The following is a 24129-nucleotide window of genomic DNA, read 5'->3' as shown; positions in this document are numbered from 1 at the left end:
TCCATTTCAGAAGTCTGAGAACACTCAAAGCAATTAGTGTGCTAGCATCAGATATGGTGCACAGCATTACATATTTGCTTTTGCTAGGGCAACTAAGAAGGGTGGATAGAAAGGCAGTTACGACCTGTTTCCACAAAAGACACTCAGATTCATTAGCAATTTCCTCCAAGAGAGCCAAGGCTTTTTCTAGATTACTAGAACATGGGTACCTGGTTATAAATAACAAGAATTCATCTACCAGAAGTCAGTGTTTCACACACCCTGCTTTCCATCAACACTATTAAAAGGTGTGACCCCCAAACCTGCACAAAATTCCTGGAGAGTCTTTACTGGACACTGTTGCTGTCCCTCTCACCAGGTGCTCTCTATGAACCCGATTCACACTTCTGGATGCACTGCCTGAGCTAACTTCAGCATGCTTTCCCAACACGAATGGTAACTGCTATGAGGAGTGTTGTACTTACTGAAAGCAACATGAAATGCTGTACCTTGACAGGAAACGTTGATATCCTTCTTAAGACCGTAGAGAGATGTTCCTTGCTCCCTTTCTTCCAAATCTTACTATCAGACGCAAGCCCACTTGCCACCAAGCCAATGAGATGTGCCTCACAGTCAGTGCAATCAAGGGAATCTATCACTGAGGCTCAGAAAAGCTGTTTTCCATCGGGATCTGATCCAGCACTGAGCCGTGAGTAGCCCCGTGAAAGTACCAGGGTTTCTTCGAATTTTAGATGTGCCAGCATTTGTTTTCCTCCTCTCCTTCTTTTTATGTAGTAACTGATTACTTTAGCCTTGTACTGCTTTGGAGATTGAAGATGCGGAGATGATATAAGAGGTGGAACTAGGCTTTATGCAAAATGAGGCAAAGTGTGACTATGTACAAATCTTCTGAGAATGTCTATGTATCATTCACACAAAGAGAGGATACGTGTTACATCTTTTTCCAGTTTTGATATTTATTTATTTATGAATATATCTCAAAGGCCATTGCAGGCATTACATGAGGGGGGACATCAACACTTAACAAATTACAAGGAACATACATGAAGTTACAAGGAACATACATATTTGGAAGACAATACTCTATTTTTTGTTCGTTCATCAGTCTTGCTCAAGAAATTGTTCACTGTAGCAATGGTACACAATGTCACGAAAGGAGTGCTCATCTATCATTCCGCAAGACTCATTAAAAAGGACTAGTGTTGTGTTTCAACACAACATATTGAACTCATGAACCATGCATCATCCTGAGAGCTATAGATCATCCTAAATACAGATGCTGAATTATTTTAAATGTGATAGACGAGCTGTGCGAAGAGGTACCCCCAGTTAGGATCTTGGGTACTTGAAGCCTGTGGCATTTTCTGTGGGAAAGGCTTGCCAGACCCTCTTCACTGCACAGGCTGGGATGACCACGATCTTGTTTTTTCCAAGCTTGTGCCATACTCACCTTGCAAACTGGCGGTACGCAGTGTATCTGCATCGTCTACACAAATTTACATAAAATATAGTTTAGGCAAATAGGTAACCGGTTACAGTACAGTGTGTGTGCATTGTCATTTCTACATGTACCTGAGAGTAACTGCAGTTTACCTGCCCACACCTTGTACATTACTACACATGCTGTGTTCTTTTAGAACCCAAAATTGTTTTACTTTTCACTGAATCGACAATCAGGAACACTCAATATCGCTAAAAACCTACGCTAAAACCTTATGCACAGGGCAATACATAAAAACGTGACTCAGGACACAGCACACTGACGATTACAAAATTGCCTATATTGGTTTTCTCCAGTTCAGAGTCGTGTACAGTATAGCCTTTTTATGTGCTGCGCCCTGTACTGGAGTTTTTAACGACTCTATTGCAGGACCAAACCAGTTTTGGGCGCCCAAATTTTAACATCGTTCGACAAGGACACATGTGACTTACTTGTGAATACAGTCGCTCATAGGTTCGCGTGCCCACGGAGTTCAATATGCGACCTTCAGGACAGTCATATTGAAGAGTAGAAGTTGGAAATCTTTGTGGGTTGTAATGCACTCATACTGCAGTCATTCGGCAGTGTTTTCGAGCTCCTTGCAGCACAAGCATTCGATCTCCTTCGGCATTATGACACACCAGCCACACCGGCACCATGAACAGCAAGTGCGCATTAGATATCAGAACACGAAATTTCTGCGAACGTTTACATGTTCGATCACAGTGTGCGTTAAAAAGCTCATCGCTTACCTGAAGACAGGCGACTCATGCTGTTTGCTTCATCTGTAACTGATGTTCGTAGAGCTCTAACTTCGTCTCGCATTCGCGGCATCGGCGACGTTTCGAAAGCCCACCGAGCTGTTCAGCACGCAGACTTTTCTTCTCGATGTCTCGATCGCAGAAAGGTCAGAAAGAAGTTCCGGGCTCGAAGTCTCCGCATTTCTGCCTTCGACGTCCATATTGAAGATCGCTTTCCGGACGGATGCCGGCGCTCTCACAAACTCACTAACAACAGAACTTCCGGTCCGGGCGCCCAATGAAACGTGGCCCTCGTGACTTCGTCACGCACACGGAAATTGGCGGATGTCCACTGCAAAGAGGCTAGATTTCGGCCCCGATTGCGCGAGTTGAGGGGGAAAAGCGAAGCCGGTTTTCAGCTCCCTGTTTGGCAAACTTTGCCTCCGCGCACAGCCAAAATGTTTCGCGTGTGGCTTGGAGGCATATTATACCTTCGTAATAGATGCAAACGAAATATTTGTCGAACTTCTGGTCAGAGTCCCTTTAATGCTATACGGCTAGGACAACGACGTTTTCTTCGTTGTAACACACATGAACACGCACTTTTTCACATTGAGCTCCATCTGCCACATTTCACACCACGTAACAATAGATTGCAGACAGTTGTTTAATTTGACTTGGTCGTTAGCAGTGTTTATACTTGAATACAAAATGCAATCATCAGCAAAGAAACGACACTGGATTCCCGGAATGTTGATGCAAAGGTCATTTATAAAAATTAGAAACAGCAACGGTCCAAGCACGGACCCCTGTGGTACTCCGGAGAGAACTGCCAAGGAATGCGAATGGGCTCCACCAACACTCACGAACTGCTTACGATTAGTAAGATAGGAGTGAAACCATTGCAGTATACGATCATTACTTATTATGTTTTTCAATTTATACAACAGCTTAGTGTGCGAAAATCTGTCGAATGCCTTTGATAGATCTAAAAACACAACGTCCGTTTGACCACTTTTGTCTACAACAGAGGCAAAGTCATGAACTGTGTGTACAAGTTGCGTAGCTGTCGAGTAACCTCGCCCAAAGCCGTGCTGCTCTTTCACCAAGAAATCACTTTCTTCCAAAACGCTAATTATGTGTTTAAAGACAATATGTTCCAGAACTTTGCTACTAGTACTTAGTAGTGATACCGGCCTGTAGTTAGTGATGTTTGATTTATCACCGCTTTTAAATATTGGTACCACTTTGGCTACCCTCCAGTCAGACGGGATTTCACCCGATCTTAAACTGAATTGGTAAATGACACAAAGAAACTTTGAACACCACTCTGCATACCGCTGTAAAAAAGCATTGGGTATCCCGTCTGGACCACACGCCTTCTTCGTGTCCAGCCGGAGGAGCCGATCTAAGACACCCTCTGTGAACACTTCGACATCGCTCAGACCAAAGCAGGTAGAAGAGAAAGGTGGTTCTGTACAGTCGGCGTTGGTGTACACAGAGGCAAACCACCCGTTGAATTCATCCGCGATTCTCGCGCCGTCGACAACTGCCACCCCATTGAGTTTAATCTCTTTAATCTTATTGTCCTTTTTAACCAGATGACGCCAGAACCGTCTTGGATTATGTTTAAGAAAGTTGTGCATAGTAACATTAAAGAAGTGGAAACGAGAACGGCGTACTAGTGAACGCAATGACGCAGTTGACGCAGTACCGGGAGTGAGCCTTTGTGCCCTGGATGGAACCTTTCTGTCCTATTTATTTTACGTTTCAACTGTAAAATCTCACGCGTTACCCAAGGATTACGCTTCTTCCGCTTCACTGTGCGCAAAGGCAATGATGATATATATGATATAGTTCGATATAGGTATAGTATGTAGGTATAGTATGATATAGTATATTTATGATATAGTTCCTAGGAGTGTTAATCGTTCAGAGATCGAGGGCTGAGTGCAACTGTGACTTTTACTCTCTTTTTACTCATTACTATTCCCCTTGTACTCTGAACATCCCGCTTTATGGGTAGTTCCCAGCGCTGTGTTGATAGCGATGGAAAACAGTACTGTGTCTTCCTTCTTGCACTGCTGCACACCGCAAGAACAGGGCCTTGGACAAAGTTGGGCTCCCATAACTCTTTTCTAGTGCCAATTTCTCTTGGCCAATCACAATGCTCCGCATAGCTGTCCCAACGATGACGTCGCGGAAGCCGTGGGTTGCTTTGCTTCCGCCACCGAAGCGGTGCGGCCGGCGACAGCGCAAAGATGGCTGCCGGGCTTGTTCGTCTGCGCTGACTTCTCTACCACAAGTCAACACCCAGTTTAAGGATACTCTAATAAAACAGAACTGTCGAGCCGAAATCGGCCAGGAACTGGGAGGAACAGGTGGGTGCAGAGAAAACTGGCGTTGGAGGCTGCGTGTGTGTGTCACGTAGCCTCCGCAGGAGCACGTTCGAGGAGCCTTCTCGACCCCGGAAACGAAAGATCTTCCGAATCCAGAAGGGTTGGCGTTGCAGAACGCGTCGTTGCCACAGCAGCTTAATCTGCGACTGCATGGCGATGGGAGCATCGACACGATCGCAGATCATACTTGCTACGTACGGATACCGTGCGCGGACCCGAGCAGGATAGCACTATGCGCTCGGATGCTGTGAGAACGGCAAGCACAAAAAGAGTGCTTTCATGCGCTTTTTGCTAACGCTATATACAGCCAAGGCCTGTATGTGCGAACTGTCCATTATGTTTTTAAGATTCGCTTTACCCTTCCAAGGGAGCACCCGTGGCACATCAAAGAGAGCAAAGGATGCTCTAAGAGACGGTAAAGATTCACTTTACTCCTCCAAGGCTCCCGCAGTGCATCAAGCAGAGCAAAAAAATTTCTACGAGAGCGTAGAGACTCACTTTACTCTTGCGAGGCTGCCCCGGCACACCAAAGGTAGCAAAGGATGTTTTACGAGAGCGTAAAGATTCACTTTACTCTTCCAAGGCTCCCGTGGTACACAAAAGAGAGCAAAGGATACTTCTCGGGAGCGTAAAGATTCACTTTACTCTTCCAAGGCTGCCCTGGCACACGAAAGACAGCAGCGAATGCTTCGCGAGACCGTAAAGATCACTTTACTCTTCGAAGACTCCCGTGTTACACCAAAGAGAGCAAAGGATGCTTCACGAGAGCGTGAAGATTCACTTTACTCTTCCAAGACTCCCGTGTTACACCAAAGAGAGCAAAGGATGCTTCACGAGAGCGTGAAGATTCACTTTACTCTTCCAAGACTCCCGTGTTACACCAAAGAGAGCAAAGGATGCTTCACGAGAGCGTGAAGATTCACTTTACTCTTCCAAGACTCCCGTGTTACACCAAAGAGAGCAAAGGATGCTTCACGAGAGCGTGAAGATTCACTTTACTCTTCCAAGACTCCCGTGTTACACCAAAGAGAGCAAAGGATGCTTCACGAGAGCGTGAAGATTCACTTTACTCTTCGAAGACTCCCGTGTTACACCAAAGAGAGCAAAGGATGCTTCACGAGAGCGTGAAGATTCACTTTACTCTTCCAAGACTCCCGTGTTACACCAAAGAGAGCAAAGGATGCTTCACGAGAGCGTAAAGATTCACTTTACTCTTCCAAGACTCCCGTGTTACACCAAAGAGAGCAAAGGATGCTTCACGAGAGCGTGAAGATTCACTTTACTCTTCCAAGACTCCCGTGTTACACCAAAGAGAGCAAAGGATGCTTCACGAGAGCGTGAAGATTCACTTTACTCTTCCAAGACTCCCGTGTTACACCAAAGAGAGCAAAGGATGCTTCACGAGAGCGTGAAGATTCACTTTACTCTTCCAAGACTCCCGTGTTACACCAAAGAGAGCAAAGGATGCTTCACGAGAGCGTAAAGATTCACTTCACTCTTCCAAGACTCCCGTGTTACACCAAAGAGAGCAAAGGATGCTTCACGAGAGCGTGAAGATTCACTTTACTCTTCTAAGGCTCCCGTGGCACATCAAAGAGAGCAAAGGGTGCTCTATGAGAGCGTAAAGATATAGACACAGAAACTTGTACTCTTGCTTTACACTTTTCTTATACTGAAAAAAAAAAATCTTACACTTATGGTTCCTAACCCTAACTCACTCTTCTAAGATTCCCTTTTCTTACCAGCGGTTTCCGGCGATTTGTGTACGCTATGTAATGCATTTCACGAAACTTATCTCTGTAAAAGGAGTAGACGTGATTTTTCTCTACAGAAAACGTAATTCGTAACGACACATTTTAAGCTTTTATTTCTCTCTCTCTTTTTTTTTCTTTTTTTCCCCCTTTTGCTCTCGAATTGCGTTATAATTACAATGCTTCACTGTTGCCCTTGCACCTACGTAGTAGTCTTAAATGTGGCTTTGGAATACAAACTTTTCCGTTCGAATAGCCTTTCGGATAAGTATATTTTCCGCATGCGAAAAGTATACGAAAACTTTCGGATAAGAAAAGTATCGGATATGTATCTTTTCAGCATTAGCATCGGAAAAGTAAACGTTTACGATGTTCCGAAGTCTTGCATACGGAATTCGAACCATAATAGCGATCTCATCCTCAGACTGAGTGACATGTCTGAATGGCTGCTCCAGAAATACTTTAGCGTAAGAGAGCAAAAGAGTAGTGTATCAGAGTAGTTGCTGTATTCTTTTTTTTTTTCTTCTTCTTCTTAGGCTGTAGTGCTACCCGAGTTTCGCGATTTCTTTATTTTATTTTTTGCTCGTTGCTCTTACCTTTGTTGAGTTGCAGTTGCTGATGGCGATATACCACCAGCGCTCTCGAACGGAGCGAAAGCGTCGCTGGGCAACGCACTTGTAGAACATCTTCCCTTCGCCGATCCTGTGCTTCAAACACTCAGAAGAGTAATGCCAATCCGTGAGGTTCACTATCTGCCCGTTGTTTGGATTCAACACACTTTCTTTCTGCTGACATGTCTGTGACAACAGAGAAATATTGTTTGTCAATATGAAGCTAAGCTTCGCTTTACTAGAATGCGCTCATGGTACGGTAAAAAAAGTCGCGAACATTCAGCAAATCAAGAGCTCTTCTGTCATATCTTTCTGCACTGTTTGTACAAGCTTGTGCACATTTGTCTATCTCACTTGCTGTGTGTTGTGTCATGCCTGCGTACATTCGTACATGCATATACGCTCACACATGTATAAGTTCATGTCATGTATGTATGCACGCATGCATGTGCGACATGTGTGACATACATGCATGTATGTATGGCTTGTATGGCTCACTTGCTGTGTGTTGTGTCATGCCTGCGTACATTCGTACATGCATATACGCTCACAGATGTATATGTTCATGTCATCTATGTATGCATGCATGCATGTCCGACATGTGTGACATGCATGCATGTATGTATGCGATTCATGCTCGCATATATGTATGTATGTATGTATATATGTATGTATGGACGTACGTACGTATGTATGTATGTATGTATCCGTGTGTGTGTGTGTGCGTGTGTGTGCGCGCACGCGCGTGCGTGTCTCATCTCCTTCACCGCCATACCATTCATATGCTTACCCAAATGCACCAAATGTAAGGTATCGCAATTCCTCCCACAAAACATCTCATCCCATCGTCATGCTTGTAGCTGTTGTGGTTATACAATGGATTCAGAATTTTACACATTTGATGAATATTATTATTACGTCGCTGGAAATATACAAAAAGTGCTCCTCTGAAGCTCCTGGAAAGGGCATCCAATCCCTGTAGATTTCAAAGGGATTGAGCATCGCAGTGCAAAGTTATGACGCAAAACATACGAATCCCGTGTTCAAAACTATCAAGATGGCGGTGGTGCAAAGTACAGTTGAAAGATTGCTCCCCAGACATGCCGGTTTCGCAGAGACGTTTCCGTATTGTTATTCACCCCTTTTCCTGGGGTTTGCGATTCCCACAAAGAGAAACGCATCCAACGTTCGACAGCGGACGATCTATTTTACATAAGTGCCATGAACACCACGGTCAAAGCGAATGCGATGAATGACGAAGGCGATCTTTCGCCGCTGCTCATCGGAGTACTTTGGCACTCTTAGTCTGGTTGCTTTTAGGGCCACGTCGAAAATGCTGTAACATCTAATTTAAAAGTCACTACTTTTCTGACAACGTTGCACGCCTTCTATATGTCACAGTAGAAGGTACTCCTCGGTAACATAAGTGACTGGCCGAATGCCAGATGGTGTAACTTGTAAATATTTCTATTCCCTATCCATAGAAGTAAGGGCGATGTTACTTATAAGATTTACCCCCCACTTGAGCGCCCTTGGCCGCGCGGTGTGCACGTGGTTTTCGCCCTCTCGTTCTTCATCATTCGCCCCTCGACATGCAACTGCCTGCAGACCTTGAACGCCATCTCCCGTGGCTCAGTGGTTAGCGTGCTGGCCATGTCACGTCGAGACTGGGAGGTACCTGGGTTCGAATCCCGGTGCCGGCTGTGCTGTCTGGGGTTTTTCCTGGGTTTTCCTCAGACGCTTTCAGACATATGTCGGCACAGTTCCCTTAGAAGTCGGCCCAGGACGCACATTCCCCCAGGGCATCAGTCGTGACGTTGCCCACATGCGTGAGGCCGACAACGCCAAGCCCTATCACCACCACCACCTGAACGCCATTTTTTGACACTGACAATTTACCAGTTTTGACATCGTATATAAGCTTCTTCATATCGGAGGTTTTCGGTTGTCACCGGCTCGAACTCTGCTGACGGAGGTCACGCTGATGTGTCAAAGGTAAACTGTTTCTATACTCAACACGTTCTGGATATGAAAGAACTGATGTTCTGAGGCTGGAACAACATAGAAAGGGACAAATACATACAAGGCCTCAAATTGCCTAAGAAATTAACGATGAAAGATGAAAGTCACTGAAAAGGTTAGCCAGCTGTAGGACTCGGACCTGTTGGTTGCACGTTGTCAACCATGTATATAGTTTTGGTTTTTTCTCTTCTTCGTAAGCTGACTAAATAAAAGCGAACTGCAGGAGCCGTTTTTTCTAGTTCCTGCGAGCCAACGAAGTTGTTGGGTTGTCAGCTTCTTGCGCGCGTCTTAAGTCACCTGCGACAATTCCATGTTCCTGGATCAACAGAACGCACACCTTCTGGATTGCCGGTCCAGGGCTCTGCGAATTGAGCTAAGCTAACACGCCTTCACAGCGACTTCCAGGGTACGTCGATCCCGTCGTATGAATGTGTGTATGAGTGAGCAAAAATGTAAGAGTGAATGGAGGATGACTGAGAGAGAGTGGCTGGTTTGTCCCTTCAGATGACGCGCCCTGGAAGTGGCTGAAAGGGCGTGTTAGCTTAGCTCAATTGGTAGAGCCCTGCACCGGCAATCCTGAAGATGTGGGTTCGAGTCCTACAGCTGGCTAACCTTTTCAGTGACTTTCATCTTTCATCATTAATTTCTTAGGCAATTTGAGGCCTTGTATGTATTTGTCCCTTCTATGTTGTTCCAGCCTCAGAACATAAGTTCTTTCATGTTCAACAGTTGCCGCCTGCGTCGATCCCGCCGTATGAATGTGTGTATGAGTGAGCAAAAATGTAAGAGTGAAAGGAGGATGAGTGAGAGAGAGTGGCTGGTTTGTCCCTTCAGATGACGCACCCTGGAAGTCGCTCAGAAGGCGTGTTATCTTAGCTCAATTGGTAGAGCCCTGGACCGGCAATCCAGAAGATGTGGGTTCGAGTCCTACAGCTGGATAACCTTTTCAGTGACTCATCTTTCAACGTTCTGGATGTCACTAAACGTTGAAACTGCTCTTTCAGGCATCATGCCGTTCTCAAGTACGGACTTTCGCGGTGTTCATCATGGAAGGTGCACAGGAGATGAATGCGACTGTCCAGAATACATCTCTGGGACAGACGAAACTGGAAATCATAAACGCATGTTGTTCTGTTACTGCGAGCATGGACCCGGAAGTTACTCAGCACTTTCTGAAATCTGTAGGAATGTCGACTTAGTTGATGCTGTGCCTTTGTTCAATAGAAGGAGAGGAAGATGTAATTTTTATGTGAACAATTTCCCCGACACGTGAAGAGACACAATAGCGGCACGCACATGTGCGCAGCGAACATGTCCGCCTAACGAACATGTTCCCTCATGCCGTGTAAAAGCAACGCTTAACACCGCGTTAGTCGCAGAAGGAAGAACAGACATTGAGATGCTCGTGAAAAAGAAAAAGAGAGAGAAAAACAGTAAATAAGATAGCGTTCGGAAGACAGCGAAAGGAAATAGCAAGAGAGCAAACGACAAGTCAAAAGGGAAAAAGAGAACTATGTTTTAATATCGTACCATGGAAATATATAATTGGATATAATGTATCAGCTTGAAAATTGCTTCAGGTGAGTTTCAGTGAAATTCATTGTCCTTCTAGAAATTCTAGAAGATTCTCTTTATGGCAGCGTCACGATTTTGCCGTCCCTTGACTAGATACGCAAAACAAGGCAAACTTGCCGATTATATTAAGCGACCTAGGGCATCTTCGCTCACGCCGTGAATATTCTGTCTGTTGATTTTATTGATTTAATTAATGCGTTAAAAGTGAATCTACCGACAAGCTGAACTGAAAATATCGGCGCCAAAGTATAGCAGCAATCGCAAATAATTTCTTTCTGGTGCAGCTTCAAGCGAAAAGTTCACGGTGCGGTGGTCTGTAGCGAAAGTGAGATTCATTGCGTGTGGTAGAATCCCGAATTACGAATTTTTCTTTTAATTTTATTTAGGCAAGTAAAACAACCTTTAAAGTTCAGCATCGCCTTCAATATTTATTTCGCTATCAGGACGCTTTCAAATTTATTCGGATGGTTGCTATATTCTGTCACTTGATTAACTTGAGTGTCACTTGAGCCTTCTGTGTGTGGCAGAGCCGTTCCAAAGACTCTTTTCGGAATTTGTACCGAAGAATGGTTGTAAATATTTGTAAGGAAAAAAAAACTACTGTCTGTCATTTCTTGTGCTCTGTGTACACTGACATCAACGTCATCACCACGTTACACAGGTCGCTACTGAAAGCCAGTCACAAACGCTGACGTCTGAGGTGGACCTGACTTGCTCTTATAGTTTGTCCTTTTGTGGCTAGCTAAAGGTCTTAATCGCATCAGCCTCACAGATCAGTCTTTATGACTGGCATTTAATAGCGACCTGGTCCCAGAAATTGAGGTACGGTGCCCGACAAAGGATTACGGGACACGAGGTCGGCGTAATTTTTCTTCAGCGTGATACTGTGGTCGTCTACACGACAGGAGAAGTGGAAAACAGAAGAATAATCCATTACTGCTTCTGCTTTCCACTTGTCCTCACGTGTCGGCGGCGGCACTGTCACGCTGAAGAAAAAGTACGCCGACCTGGCGTTCCGTAAACTTTTGTCAGGCACTGTATCCTTAACATAAAGGTAACAGGTATATACTTCCTTAAGGATACGATACAGCCTCCAAGCAGAGGGTACAGAATTCAAGGCAACAGTAACCTTAACAAAAAGGTAATGGTGATAATTCCATAAGACTACACACAAGCCTCTACATAAAAGTTATACTTAAGTTAAAAGGGACCGTGCTCTAAACGTCAGGGTAACCGTGATATTTTAAGAGCTTTTATTCGAAAGAAACGAAAGTGAATACTTAACACTTCTAAATAGAGATAATTTCTTGGCCAGCTTTTTGCTTTACTATAAGGGTACGAAGCTAAGAGTAGGCTGATTTGTGAAACCACAACTCGGGCGCCTCACAATGTGCTGGCACACGAAAGTAGCCATCTGGAATATTTTAGTTAATGTTTTTCAACCTTTGAGCGGCGGAAAAGAAACGAGTTTTTGGTGAATATTTCAGGGTTTTCTTTTTTTTCTTTACATCCCTAATCCTGTGTACAAATGACAGATATCCATCATAGCTGTGACCTAGACGCGGTACCTGAAAATTTCTTTAAGCGGGAAATTTTTCAGCGAGCATTATGCAACCGTCTCCTCTCGAGCTATTTCATCTTTCTTCGGAACTGACCTATAGTATCACGAACGTCACTTCTAAATATACATTGCAGCACGCGGGAATGTAAGGTAATTGACTTGTATAGGTATCGCGCGCTATTACACTTCTTCAACGCTGTTTCGATTAATCTAGGCTACTTTCATTGCTGCTTACCTTAGGCTTCTTGTAAACGGCAGGCCACTGATGCTTTTCGTCGTAGTACAGCAGCAAGTTTTGCACTTGGTACTCCTGAGGAAGAACACACATTTGCCATCAAAATTTTGCGGGGGAAAGTGCTGCACCAAGCTTTTTTCGGGTGTAGCACAATTCCAGTGTCCCAACTCCCCCGTCTCGTTTCAGCCGCCGCGTCTCTCCCGTGTGTAAGTTCCGCCTGTGCCAATTCCCCCCTGTCAGTTTCCTTGACAGCTTACGCGTTGTGTGGGTTTTAAAAAGGAAGGAATGACTTTGCTAGGCGTCAACTGTGGCCCATTTAGGGACTGAGCCTCCAGATCTAATCGTGCGATTTCATCAATGGTCAGCCTTACGACCCCTTTTTAGCGGTACTCAGCATTCCAAGGGCACCCTTCCTATAGAAATGTCTAACCAAACTGCAAATCATATGAAGGTACAGCAACTGTAATGACCAGCGCCTGCATGTTTAGGCATGAAAAAAAAATGCTGATTTTGGGCGCCCATAAAAGGCAGAAATCCTCTTATAAGGCACTAAAAAGGGAGTTATAGGCACCACAAATTACAGCCCATTTTTTCGTGCTCTACGGCTCTACGTAGAGCCCAACTCTACGGATGTGGAAAGCAGAGAAAGGAGCGGATATGGATGACACAAGAGAGATAAAAATCAGCCCTTCAACTACGGCCGCACTTCTATTATCGCGTCTGTCAGAAGCAACATGAATGACTCGTTACATCACATCTGTACATACAACTAGAAATGCTCAAACACAATGTTGTTAACGCCAAATGACCCGTTGCATCAGATTACGCTATATTGATAGCAAGGAACAAACGAGTGACCTCCAGTGAAACCCCGAGCTTGCTATTGATCTTCAGTTTTCTGAAAAGCCGTTTAAAAATAAGAGATGAAAAGTGTTCAGCCTCCCAAGACATTGTTCGGTCGTAACCTTTGGAAATACGATGGGTGAATTGGGGGCGGTGGAGATGAGCCGGTTGTTTCGTTACGGGCGAATCGGAACGAGGGAGTTTAAATCGGGGGAATCGTACACCACCCCTTTTTTGTGCATGGCAGCAGGACAAAAAAAAATGTAGCAGTCCGGACTCTGTGGCGAGTCGAAGCAGGTACACAACGTTTCGCCCTTACACAAATTTTTCTTCAGGTATGTGGATGCAGCGTACCGGAAGAGCTCATGCGTACGGGGTGGGAGTGTAGGACCCGTACGCTCTGTGTTTACCCAGTCCTACAAACTGAAGTGCTTCTCGCACAACGCAAATGGCAGACGTTGTGATTCAGTTCAAGTTTGTGCAGCACGGATCTCACTGAAGCAAGGTCACTGTATACTACGAGCGTGGTGTCTCCTTGCCGTGTAGTTGTCACATGCCAGCCCATGGCACGTACTTAGGGTTCTTCGTTTTCGTGTTTTATGATTTTTTAAATTCAGGAGGGAAAAATCGGGTGCTATTTACATACAAGAATTCGGGGAGAAATCGGGCGCTATGATCTCTGTTTGATATGTCTCCGGGGAATTTCCGGGTGAAACGAAAAGTATATGAAACAAGCCACTGCTGTGCCACTGGACGAGAAACAATAATCTTTATATTTCCGCTTGGAAATGGGATAGTGAATGACCGCGGTATTCAAACACTTGCCCGAGCTCCACAAAAGCTCGTCTTCTCGGAGGACAAATAGGTTATCACAAATAGCTCTCTTTGTTGATATTATTATTCACTTTTCCGACGCTTTACCGAAAACGCAAGTTGAACGACCGCAAGGATGTCGGGTTGTACCCGAATTCTTGAAAATTTGTTCAGGGAGGGGGGAAGGGACTATCGTGAAAAATCGGGTTTAACCCGAAAACGAAGAACCCCACACGTACTGTATATCACATCCGCAGCCAGCAGCCTACGATTTTTTGTACGACTGAAACGGTCTAGGTTTCACTTTTTCGTGTAACACCAGATTCCAATCGATACGAACGCTGGGAAAGTAGGTATGTTGTAGTATGTAGGTGGTAGTATGTAGTATGTTGTAGTATGTAGTAGTATGTTGGTGACAAGGGTTAAAGAACATATTAACGACACGATTGCCAATAGATATCTTCTACCTGAATTTTGCCTTGAAGTTTAGATAGACTTTATTAGCTTCTCCCCTGTCTCGTGTTATATCTCTTTACTCATACTCACCTGCACCCTTGCCCTTTTGTCACATTTACCCCAAAATTTGCCTTCTACTAAATACCTCGTCCCACCATTCAAACATTCAAAGGAATCCAATTAAACACGTACCCAAAACACAGGCCTGCGCGTTCTTCATTCATGCAGGTGTATTTTCTTTCGTCTGAGGGTTGCTGTGCACAATGTTTGTCGAAATACAACACCCGAAAATATAAGCAGCTATAGAGATTTCAAGTGTGCTGCAGCTTACAAGCTCGTATGCACATTGCGCAAATAATATACAGGATGTGCCGAGGCATCCATGTTTGTGATCTATATTGATCTCAAACATAGACGCCTCGGAAATGGCTTTCCAAGAGTGGTAATGGGACAAACTACCGCTCACAAAGCGTCTGTCAGACGGCCTTCTTCGACAAGCTTCCCCAGTGCACCGAGACACAATCACTTTCAATACTCCGTAACTGTTGGAGTACTTGGAGGACACGAGGCTAATATGCCCATTGCCCCCTAAAGCGTGTCACTCACTGCAGTTAGGTGGAGTAGGCTTTGTGAGTTTTCATAAGAGTTCAGCAGTGTACGCATCAAGGCGTTTTCTTTTAGAGCGGAGCGCGCTTCTCTTATCCATAGATTGAGAAGTTACCAGTCAAAAAGAACTCGTTACAAGTTAAGTTACCGTGTGCAAAATGTAACTAGGTTAACAACGAAGTTCTTCCGCCTGAAATGTAATCCACTGGCCGATCGGCCCGTGAGTCGCCTTCCAGACTGCCTGCCACGCCTAAATAAAGCTACCCATACGAGGGGGGGGGGTTTATAGGCAGAAAAAGGAAAAAGAAAAAAGAAGGAGGGCGACTTCTGACAGTCGCATATGACGACGCAGAGTCCCAGTACACATCGTTCATGCTCTCATGAATACTTGCCGGCGCTGCTCACGGTAAAAACCCGATGACGGCACGTTACACGATGCTGCATTCGCTTCAGTCATTGCCACCTAGCGGCCTTCAACGCGACGCGAGATCGTATCAGAAGAGAGCCATGCACATGCTGTCATAGAATGTTGCAATATGCATGCAATATTAGAATACCGCCAGTCTGTTTCATCATACGTAGGCTTATAACTTTTTGAACGCCCTTGTACACATACTTCTAGAAGGTCTCTTCACCAGCCGTCAAGAGCCTCGTGCACAAATGCACAGCTCGAAATCCCCAGAGTCCACTGAAGCAAGCCGGCATTCATGAAGCCACTGTACTTTCACATTGTGACGAGCTGACATGCTAGCCTCTTACGTGGTTCTTCAACCTTTTCGACGCCAGAAACAAGTCAACCTTGCTGACCACTTAGCAGATCACCAGCACCTCATGATCGCAGCCCTTGTCACGTATAATGCCTCTGTCGACTAGTTCGTACGTGATACATTAAGCAGTCACATCGCATGAGCTAAGCGCTGCCATTGTGAGGGAGTTCACGTTGAAGAAGGCAGTATCGACTATTCCTGCAAGATTGTGATCAGCCAATTTGGCGAAAAAGGATTTTGGAGGAGCACTTTCGAATTGCCTGGTACTGCATTATTTGATTTCGGTCTAGACGATAATCATGTTATACCCAATATAGCTTCCAAGTTATATTCAGACCAGCAGTAGTAGCGCCTTAGGTTACGGCGGCGTTCGCTAGGCTTTTCAGCAACAGTACAAGGTTAAAAAAAAAGGGAAAAAATCGCGATCCCCATGCTGGTGCAACGGGAGAGAATGGGATAGCAATGGTTCAACTTCTAAGGAAATGGATAATTTTAAATTCGGCATAATGTTTTGCAGATACGGGTCAAATGAAGAAGCGCAACTGCAATGACCTGTACAATGACATCAATGACTGATGTAATGCAGGAGAGGATAACGCGGTGCGGCGTTTGGTGCGAAGAAAAACCTTTTTGATTGACCATGATTACTTGAAGTAGCACACATGATCATCCCGCAACATACTTGCCTGATGTGAAAGTGAAGGAGCCGCGAGCGCGCAGTTGATCACTCAATGACAGTGACATCAGAGCAAAAGTTTCCGCCGCCGTCCGCTGGTTTTTCGTCCAATGAAGCTGGTGCCCGCGAACAACTGGCGGCGGAACGCGCGTGGCAGTCTGCCGCGCGAACTTCGTTGTAGAAAATTCGCTCCATGCAGGTTGGCCTTTACGCAAATTTTGCCCGCAGATATCTGACACATACCATCTTCGATTTTAATTATTTTTGGCACATGAGTAGCTTCCCTTCTTCTTTCTAATGGCTGAAAGACATTTTTACTTTTTTTCTGTCTGGGAGAGCAGCGATTTTTTTACCGAGGCAATGTTTAAGACACGCACGGCTCTCACGCGCCGCTACGCACTTTAATGCCTCACACGTGCGCATCAAAGCACGTCACGAAATAGCCATGTATAATATCTAGGCTCAGCGTGATACGCTAAGTCCAACCTAGAATATTCATTTGGTGTGTCTAGTTGCCAGAAGAGCTAAGCAGGCACCGAAAAGGGCATCAAATACAGGAGAAAACTGATCTATCAGACCTGTCTGAAATCATTGCAAACCAATGCAGCCGAAGCCGCCTGTCTGAAACAGGAACAGGCGAAGTTGACACGCCCTTGAGGTCTTTCCTTTTGAATTTCAGACATGTTTGGCCATCTTTATTGTCTCGGAGGTGGGAAGATGAGGTGATCTCACGAAGTAGAGGCATATACGTATCGACCAGTTTACTTTACACCTACACTGTAAGAAAAAAATGAGTGCAATGGGGAGGAATTGCAGGTTCTAGTCCCCTAGCCTGCAGTTACTCCCCATTGGTTTCCTGTGTGGGTGGTCTCCTGTATTTTAGTCCCCAGGACTGCAAATTGTCACTGAATTTCTTCAAATGGCCTTCGGAATGTAACAGTCTGTGTGATGTGATGTGATAGAAAAAGAAAAAAAATGGGGATTTAAGTCGCGACAAAGTCAGACTGCCTACCCCAGACCACTTATCCGCAGTTAGCGCAGTCTACGTAAATAACTGCTCTTGGTCAATTTAGTGACATAAGGCTGTATAACTCAGCCAACTTTGCAATTTTTCATCCACACAGAGTAAGAAACAATTAGAGCTTCTTTCTTCGCCTCCGTTGTCTCGCGACGTAAACACCCAATTATTAATATTATTCTTTCTTCGCAAATTGTGCCCTATGTACCTCGCAAGATTTTATATCACTCGATATGTTACGGTTGACGGTTTGATTCAAAGTATTTTCATGCATGCACACGAATTATGTACCTGGGACTCTTAGAACAGAGCGTGAAATGCAGGTTCCACTCTGTGACATTCATTTACTCCCCTGCATTTACTCCCGAAAGGGACCATTTTGTTGTGCCAATGCATTTAGCCCCCAAAGGGAGTAACATTACTCCTTTTTTCTTAGAGTGTATGCCTTTTTGTGTGTATGTTAAAAGCCGCCGCTCGTAAACCATATGTGATGTACGGCTCTAACCGTGGGAAGAAAATTGTGACGAATTCAGAAACACACTAATGGTGTCTTCGAGTGCTTGCTTCCGACCACTCTAGGGCGCTCTGGAGCGACGTTTCATCTTCGACAGCTCGAAAGAGAACAGTCTCACTGCATTCGAGTGGTTCATTTGGAGCTCTTTCCTCCAACTCGGACCGCTCTAGAGTGCTCTCACCAACGCCGTCGGAGCAGTTGCCAAATCTGGTTGGGTTCCGGTCACGTGACTGCACCAGCTTCCGTTCAATATTGTTTCTGTTCCACCGTGTCTGTCAGGTTCTGCGTTTTGCGTCGTCGTTATTTTGACTTCGGGGGAATCGCCGGAAGTCACGTGAGTTCACATTCCTTCTCGTCTCCTCTGCTACGATTCCTGCATTCCCAATTCCTCTGGCTCGGAGCTGGAGTGAGATGCGGTCTGACCCACTCCCGCTCCGAGTACCGGGATGACCAGTCGAAGACAGCATAAGAAACTTGCGTGGGGCATGATTTAACGAATCTCAAGCAAGGGAAAGGGTGCTGTTGCTGGTGATTGCTAATCAAGAGTCTCGGAAAGTGTGCAAATGAGTTGCGATTCGCTGGACGGACTCGAGAGGGAACATCGGGGGATGTTTGTGTACTGTATCGCTTCACACAGCCCGCCGCAACTCCACATAGTATATGATAATTCACACAACACTGGGCACATGAGCAATGAGAATGCAGCGATTGCTCACTCAGACCCCTAATGAGAAGCCTTATTTTCCGGCCCGCCGCTCAGCTTGGCCGGTACTGGCTATATACCACTGAGTTCTAGTTCTACTAGCTTTCGTCCCTCCCCCCCCCCCCCCGCCGTATACAGTTATTCCGTGATTCAAAAACAACTATAAAATGTTGCAATAAGCAGAAATTTATTTAAATCATCATATACTAACACAATCGCTTTGCCGATTGGCACACATACATGCACTGAGTCCATTCCAGCGTCCAAACCCTCCATCCTGCACAGACTCCATTGCGTAATGCTTCCTTGCACACTGCAACTAAGTTCAACCGTTCACCCAGGTTGCAAGGCACGTATACCGTCACGCCCTTCTCCCAACAACGAACATCTTTCACTTTCACATACTTGCCCTCCGATCACATGAGCACGTCCTTTCCCTGCCTGCTATGCGCCAAACGACAACAACTTTGTTGTGAGATAATGAGTGGGGATTTCATCGCTGCTTCATGAATCCTATTTCTTTGTCACTGCAATGCAAATCTAGCGGGCTCGAACATGTTCCTCGAGTCCGAATTCACGACAACATTGCAGTTTTTTCAAATCCAATTGGCTATTCGTAGATTAATGCTAGTGTCGAGAAACAGTGCAACAAGATCGTAACATGTGAATAAGACTTCGAACGGCGAACGCACCTGCCTCCCAACGAAATACACCGCCGACATTTTCACCGTCCAAATTTCAAATCAAACCAGCACGCAGGCGAGGAAGCTCGAAGTGCCGTTGGCACCGTCGTGCCGCAAGGATTCGTCTGTGCGCAGTAACCCGCATTTTGACACATTGCAGATTTTGCGAGAGTTGTGTCGGTTGTGTGGGGCAGGTTTCAGATTTCGAAGCCGCGTCAGTTTTGTTGCGCAGTGCTGTCCCTCGTGCGCTCTAACCAAAAAAACGTCAATCAGATGCCTACGCCAACCAGCGACCGCCTTGTAGTGTGTGCCGACTATCGACGGATACACAAAAAGAAGATTGATTTCGAAATGAATTTCATACCGGTACGTGCCTTAGGGCTCCACGATGTGCAGAACGTATTTCCTGGATTCGAGACCGCAACTGTTCAAAACACATACTTTTTTGCAACAACTGCGTCACTTAGTCCCGTGAATGTGCCAAAGCCGCCCAGCCTGACTATGAAGTGCACTTCATAGTCAGGCTGGGCGGCCCCCTTGCCCACTTGCGGCGCCCCTGGGTGGCCCCCTTCCGGGGGCGGCACTGGGGGAAGAGGAGCGAACGCTCTACTTGGCAGGCGCAAAACGAATAAACAGTTCTCCCGTAGAATACGGTCTGCGTCAGCCTCCTCTAGCCTTAACAATTGGTGAGTCGCTGCCCAGCATCTCGAAAGATCCAACCTACAGGCAGAGTACAGAGTATGTCACCACCGTCCTTATCACTGATCTCGATTGTAAAAGGCTGGATCGCGGATAGGGAGCGCGAGCGTGAAGAAACCGGCCGCCATCTTACGGTGCTCACAACAGCCGCCGCAGCGATCATGGCAACTTCTTGCAATTACGGTCGTACCAACCGTACTGGCAAGGTTACAGGGCCTAAACTTATACAGGTGAGTCACTCTTCATCAAGGAATAAATAGGCGTCCATTCTGTACATTTATTTGACCATTATGAAGTGTTTTTTTTTGCCCAAAACGAGCACTGGATGCAGGTTGCTTGATCGCTCTTCCGACGTTGAATCGAGCTCACTTGCATTTTACCCGGCGGCAAATACAGTTTAAGTGCATAATATGCTTGAAAGAACATGTTACACTACACAGGTAGTGTTGTCATCAATATATATGCGAGCACTCGAGCGCTTTTTTGCATGCATTGCTAGCATGGTACACGGTGTTCTCTGCGGAAGCAAGTGCCACATTCATTTCTTCGAATTACCTTCGCGCACAAGTTCGGTATTACGCCATAATAAGACCACGATTGTCACATTTTTTCATGTATTGGTATTGTTTTGTGCCTTGGTTTGATTTGTGACAAAGAATCCTACGTAACGGTGGTGTGGCACGACTTGAATAACGCCTTTGTGTCTGAGCTGTATCGTCAGCTTGTTACGATAGTAATAATTTGTAGCGTGTCGTGCTATTTGTAGCAGTTTTTAAGGCAAAAGTGGTCTCTCAAAACAGATTTCCTCATGGGGCTACCCAGAGGGTCGTCTATGAAGTGTGATGCGACTGAGTGTACAGGTAAGTATTATGTTTCTATCCACGGGTTTCTACTTTACAGGAAGGAACCACTTCAGTGTACGCACTGTGGTTAGTCTCTCTCAATTTTGCACATTTTCTTACATGTTCACGTCAGAAACACACCTTATGCACCTTAGGCTCCTTCACCCAGCAATATAATAATTATATTCCTGTTTAGAAGAGTTACCCATATTCTTTTTAGAATAGTTTTTAACCTTTTCAATTTTTAGAAGATACAGGGATTGTAAACCCTGTTTTAAACTGATGTTTGAACATTTGTCCAATGCATTTATTAAACAACATATTCATTTTTAACAAGCTGCATCCAAACCAATGTTCTGATGTATTATGACCTTTGTTGTCGATGCACCATAAAAATTGGAATAATCATCATCAATACAGGTTACTTCACAGCTGCCTCGACATACTCAAGAAATGGGTGCAGAACCTGCGTAGTGCCCACAAACTTTGATTACCACAGCACCTCCAGAAAGCAAAAGCATATGTGTCACGTGGGATTTTCAAATGTATTCACGGTATATAATACCTTGTATTAACTGTTGTAGATCTAAGCCGCCCCTACAGTACACTCTGAGAAATTACAACTTGTCAGGGAACTGTGATAATTGTTTCAGTTAATAGGCATGCACATATATGCTATAAGAAGAAAATTATTTCTTGAGAATGCACTTCTCTGGCTACTGGTGTTGTTTACATTTACTGTTGATCACATTCATTTATCACATATTATATTCTTATATATTATTATTCCTATATATATTATTATATTATCACATATTTGATCACATTAAATTTAAAATTCAGCATATATGACAAAATATCAGGAGGGAAGTTGCTATTCATTGCTCATTCCAACCTAAAATTGAGTGCTACAAATTTAGAGAGTGTACCTGTCCATTGTCATTCCTAAAATATATATTGTCATTGTAGCAAGGTCACAAAACAATAAATGTAGTCTTTTGCGACCTCCCTGCACGTTCATTGTATCCTAAAACGCATAAGTGCAAGAAATAAATGTTGAACTTGAATAAACTTGATAATGTTGAATAATATAATGAATGATATAAAATGTTGAATAAACTTGAACTTTTATATTCTCTTTACTCATCATCAGTGATCTTCTTTACAAAAGCATATCGTGTTAGACTTTTTTTGTTTACGTTTCAGAGACGGGGTACACGAGGGCCAAAATGACAAAATCACAACTGTTTCAAGCTCCAAATCGTCCTGCTGCAATTTGCAGACCACTGCAAGAGGGCCCTTGCACATCAAAATGTAAGATGGGAGTCACAGTTAATGCAAAGTGGTTCCTATGAGAGACTTCGATGCTTGACAAAATTGTGCAAACTGCGGGAGGTGCCATAGAAGATCTTCAGAAAGTGTGTCTGGTCTCACAACGGTGCTACGACACTCCCTTTTAGATGACGATGGATGATTGGAGTTTCAGATGTGCAGCTGCATTTTTTTGGAACGTGCTCCACATAAGAAGCATGACAAAGTCAGCACTGGATAGCAGGCCCCCGTCCCTAAGCAGCTTTGCTCACGCTGCAGTTGTATTCAGCAAAAGCATGTGAGTACTCGAGAAGGACATTCAGTTTGGCACAACCGCACCTGCAAATAATCAGAACAAATGAAGGAAGAAACAAACAAACATAGAAGGGATGTACTTGAAAAGAGATAAGTCCTGTGTATCAAGGAAGTGTTACCACTTTCTAAGTAACTTAATTGAATAAGCTTACATCACTACCTGATTAACTGTCCTAACAAGCGTGATCTAATTGCGTGAAGTAATTATTTCGGCTGCTTTGGTGTGTCCATATTTGCGAGGCAAAGCACCGCTGTCGTTTACTAAAAGACTCTTTCTAAGGCGATGCTTGATATAAATCATACTAAACGCATACACGGCTAAAACAAAGGCTGTGATTCTACAGAACGACCTCTTTCTGCCATGCGAGTATATCTTTTCCCGGACCGTTCTTTATATGGAACAATTTTTGTCCAGAACGCAGTACGGGATATTATATACAAGGTTGTTGTTAACCTCAAGTCGTCTCTTATTGAAATATTGGCTGGGAAACGTACTGTAGTACAATCCCCAGCGCTGCACTGCTGTGACGGTCTAGTTTCGGAATGCAAAACATAACGTAATTAAGAATCGAACGGCAGGACACCTGTGAAACACTGCTAGGATACATCAGTATACTGGCACCTTACAAAATTGTGTGATGACAAGCAACGATCAACGCCTGCAGCGCTATAAATACTCACAATCTCCGTTGCCTCCCATTGTTTTCTATGGGCGCACACTGCGCTTTAGGGCCTCCCAACATGGCGGCCCGAAGGCACGCCTCTCCCCCACGAGCCCCTCTCCCATGCGCGATCCAGCCTTTATACATAGAGATCAGTGGTCCTTATCGAGAGCGTAGCATCCACCGGTCTTAACGTATCACAATTTCATCCTTCCGGGCAAGTGAAGTACAAGTCGTCATACGCCAAAAGAAAGGCCGACGAATGAGAAAAAGAGTTCTCGAAAAAGGCTGGACGTTGGGTCAGCGTAGCATATGATGAGGAGGTCGCAGAGTCGCGCAATCAACCTGACGAGGACGCCGAGAAGTCGATTACAAATGTTAGGAGAGCATTCCTAAAAGAAGAGACCCTCCAAGAGAAGTGCCGCATCCTCTCTCCTACCATCATCGTATTATATGGGACACAGTGTAAAGGCAGTCCCAGAAGCTACGAAGTACTTAATTCTTAAAGCCAATAAGCTTCAGTTACAGGTGGGAGTACGGTCCTGTCCTGAACCGTACGAACCAAGAAACCAAGCGAATGAGGAGGACTTTGCACGTGCTCTTGAATACTACCTGAACGATGACCTCCACTGTGCTCTTCAGAGCACAAGGCCACGCGACGTGGCCAAGCGTTAATGAGCTCGGACAGAAGAGGCTGATCGCTAAGCGCTACATGACTCGTACGATTCGCGAGGGTTATCGTTTGTTCCGGAAGGCGAATCAGATCCGCAAACTTCAACTTACGAAATTCTATTCCTTGCGCCCCAGTTGGTAAGTTTGAGCCCATACTATGAAGAATGTGTGTGCT

At 44.9% G+C, this 24129-nt stretch overlaps 1 protein-coding gene across 1 annotated transcript in view; it reads right to left on the bottom strand.

The window, feature by feature from the left end:
• LOC135385217 (transmembrane protein 145-like) overlaps positions 1–24129 on the bottom strand; it is an 86187-nt gene that overhangs the window by 36293 nt on the left and 25765 nt on the right. The window contains exons 2-3 of the mRNA XM_064614417.1: positions 12375–12449; positions 6967–7167 (exon numbers count right to left, since the gene is read on the bottom strand). Of these exons, the coding sequence (XP_064470487.1) occupies positions 6967–7167; positions 12375–12449 (276 nt within the window). The remainder of the gene's footprint in view (positions 1–6966; positions 7168–12374; positions 12450–24129) is intronic.

Source organism: Ornithodoros turicata, chromosome 2, assembly GCF_037126465.1.
Source record: "Ornithodoros turicata isolate Travis chromosome 2, ASM3712646v1, whole genome shotgun sequence".
Lineage (NCBI taxonomy): Eukaryota > Metazoa > Arthropoda > Arachnida > Ixodida > Argasidae > Ornithodoros > Ornithodoros turicata.
The sequence above is the reverse complement of the archived record's forward strand: the minus strand, read 5'-3'. Positions and strand labels throughout refer to the sequence as shown.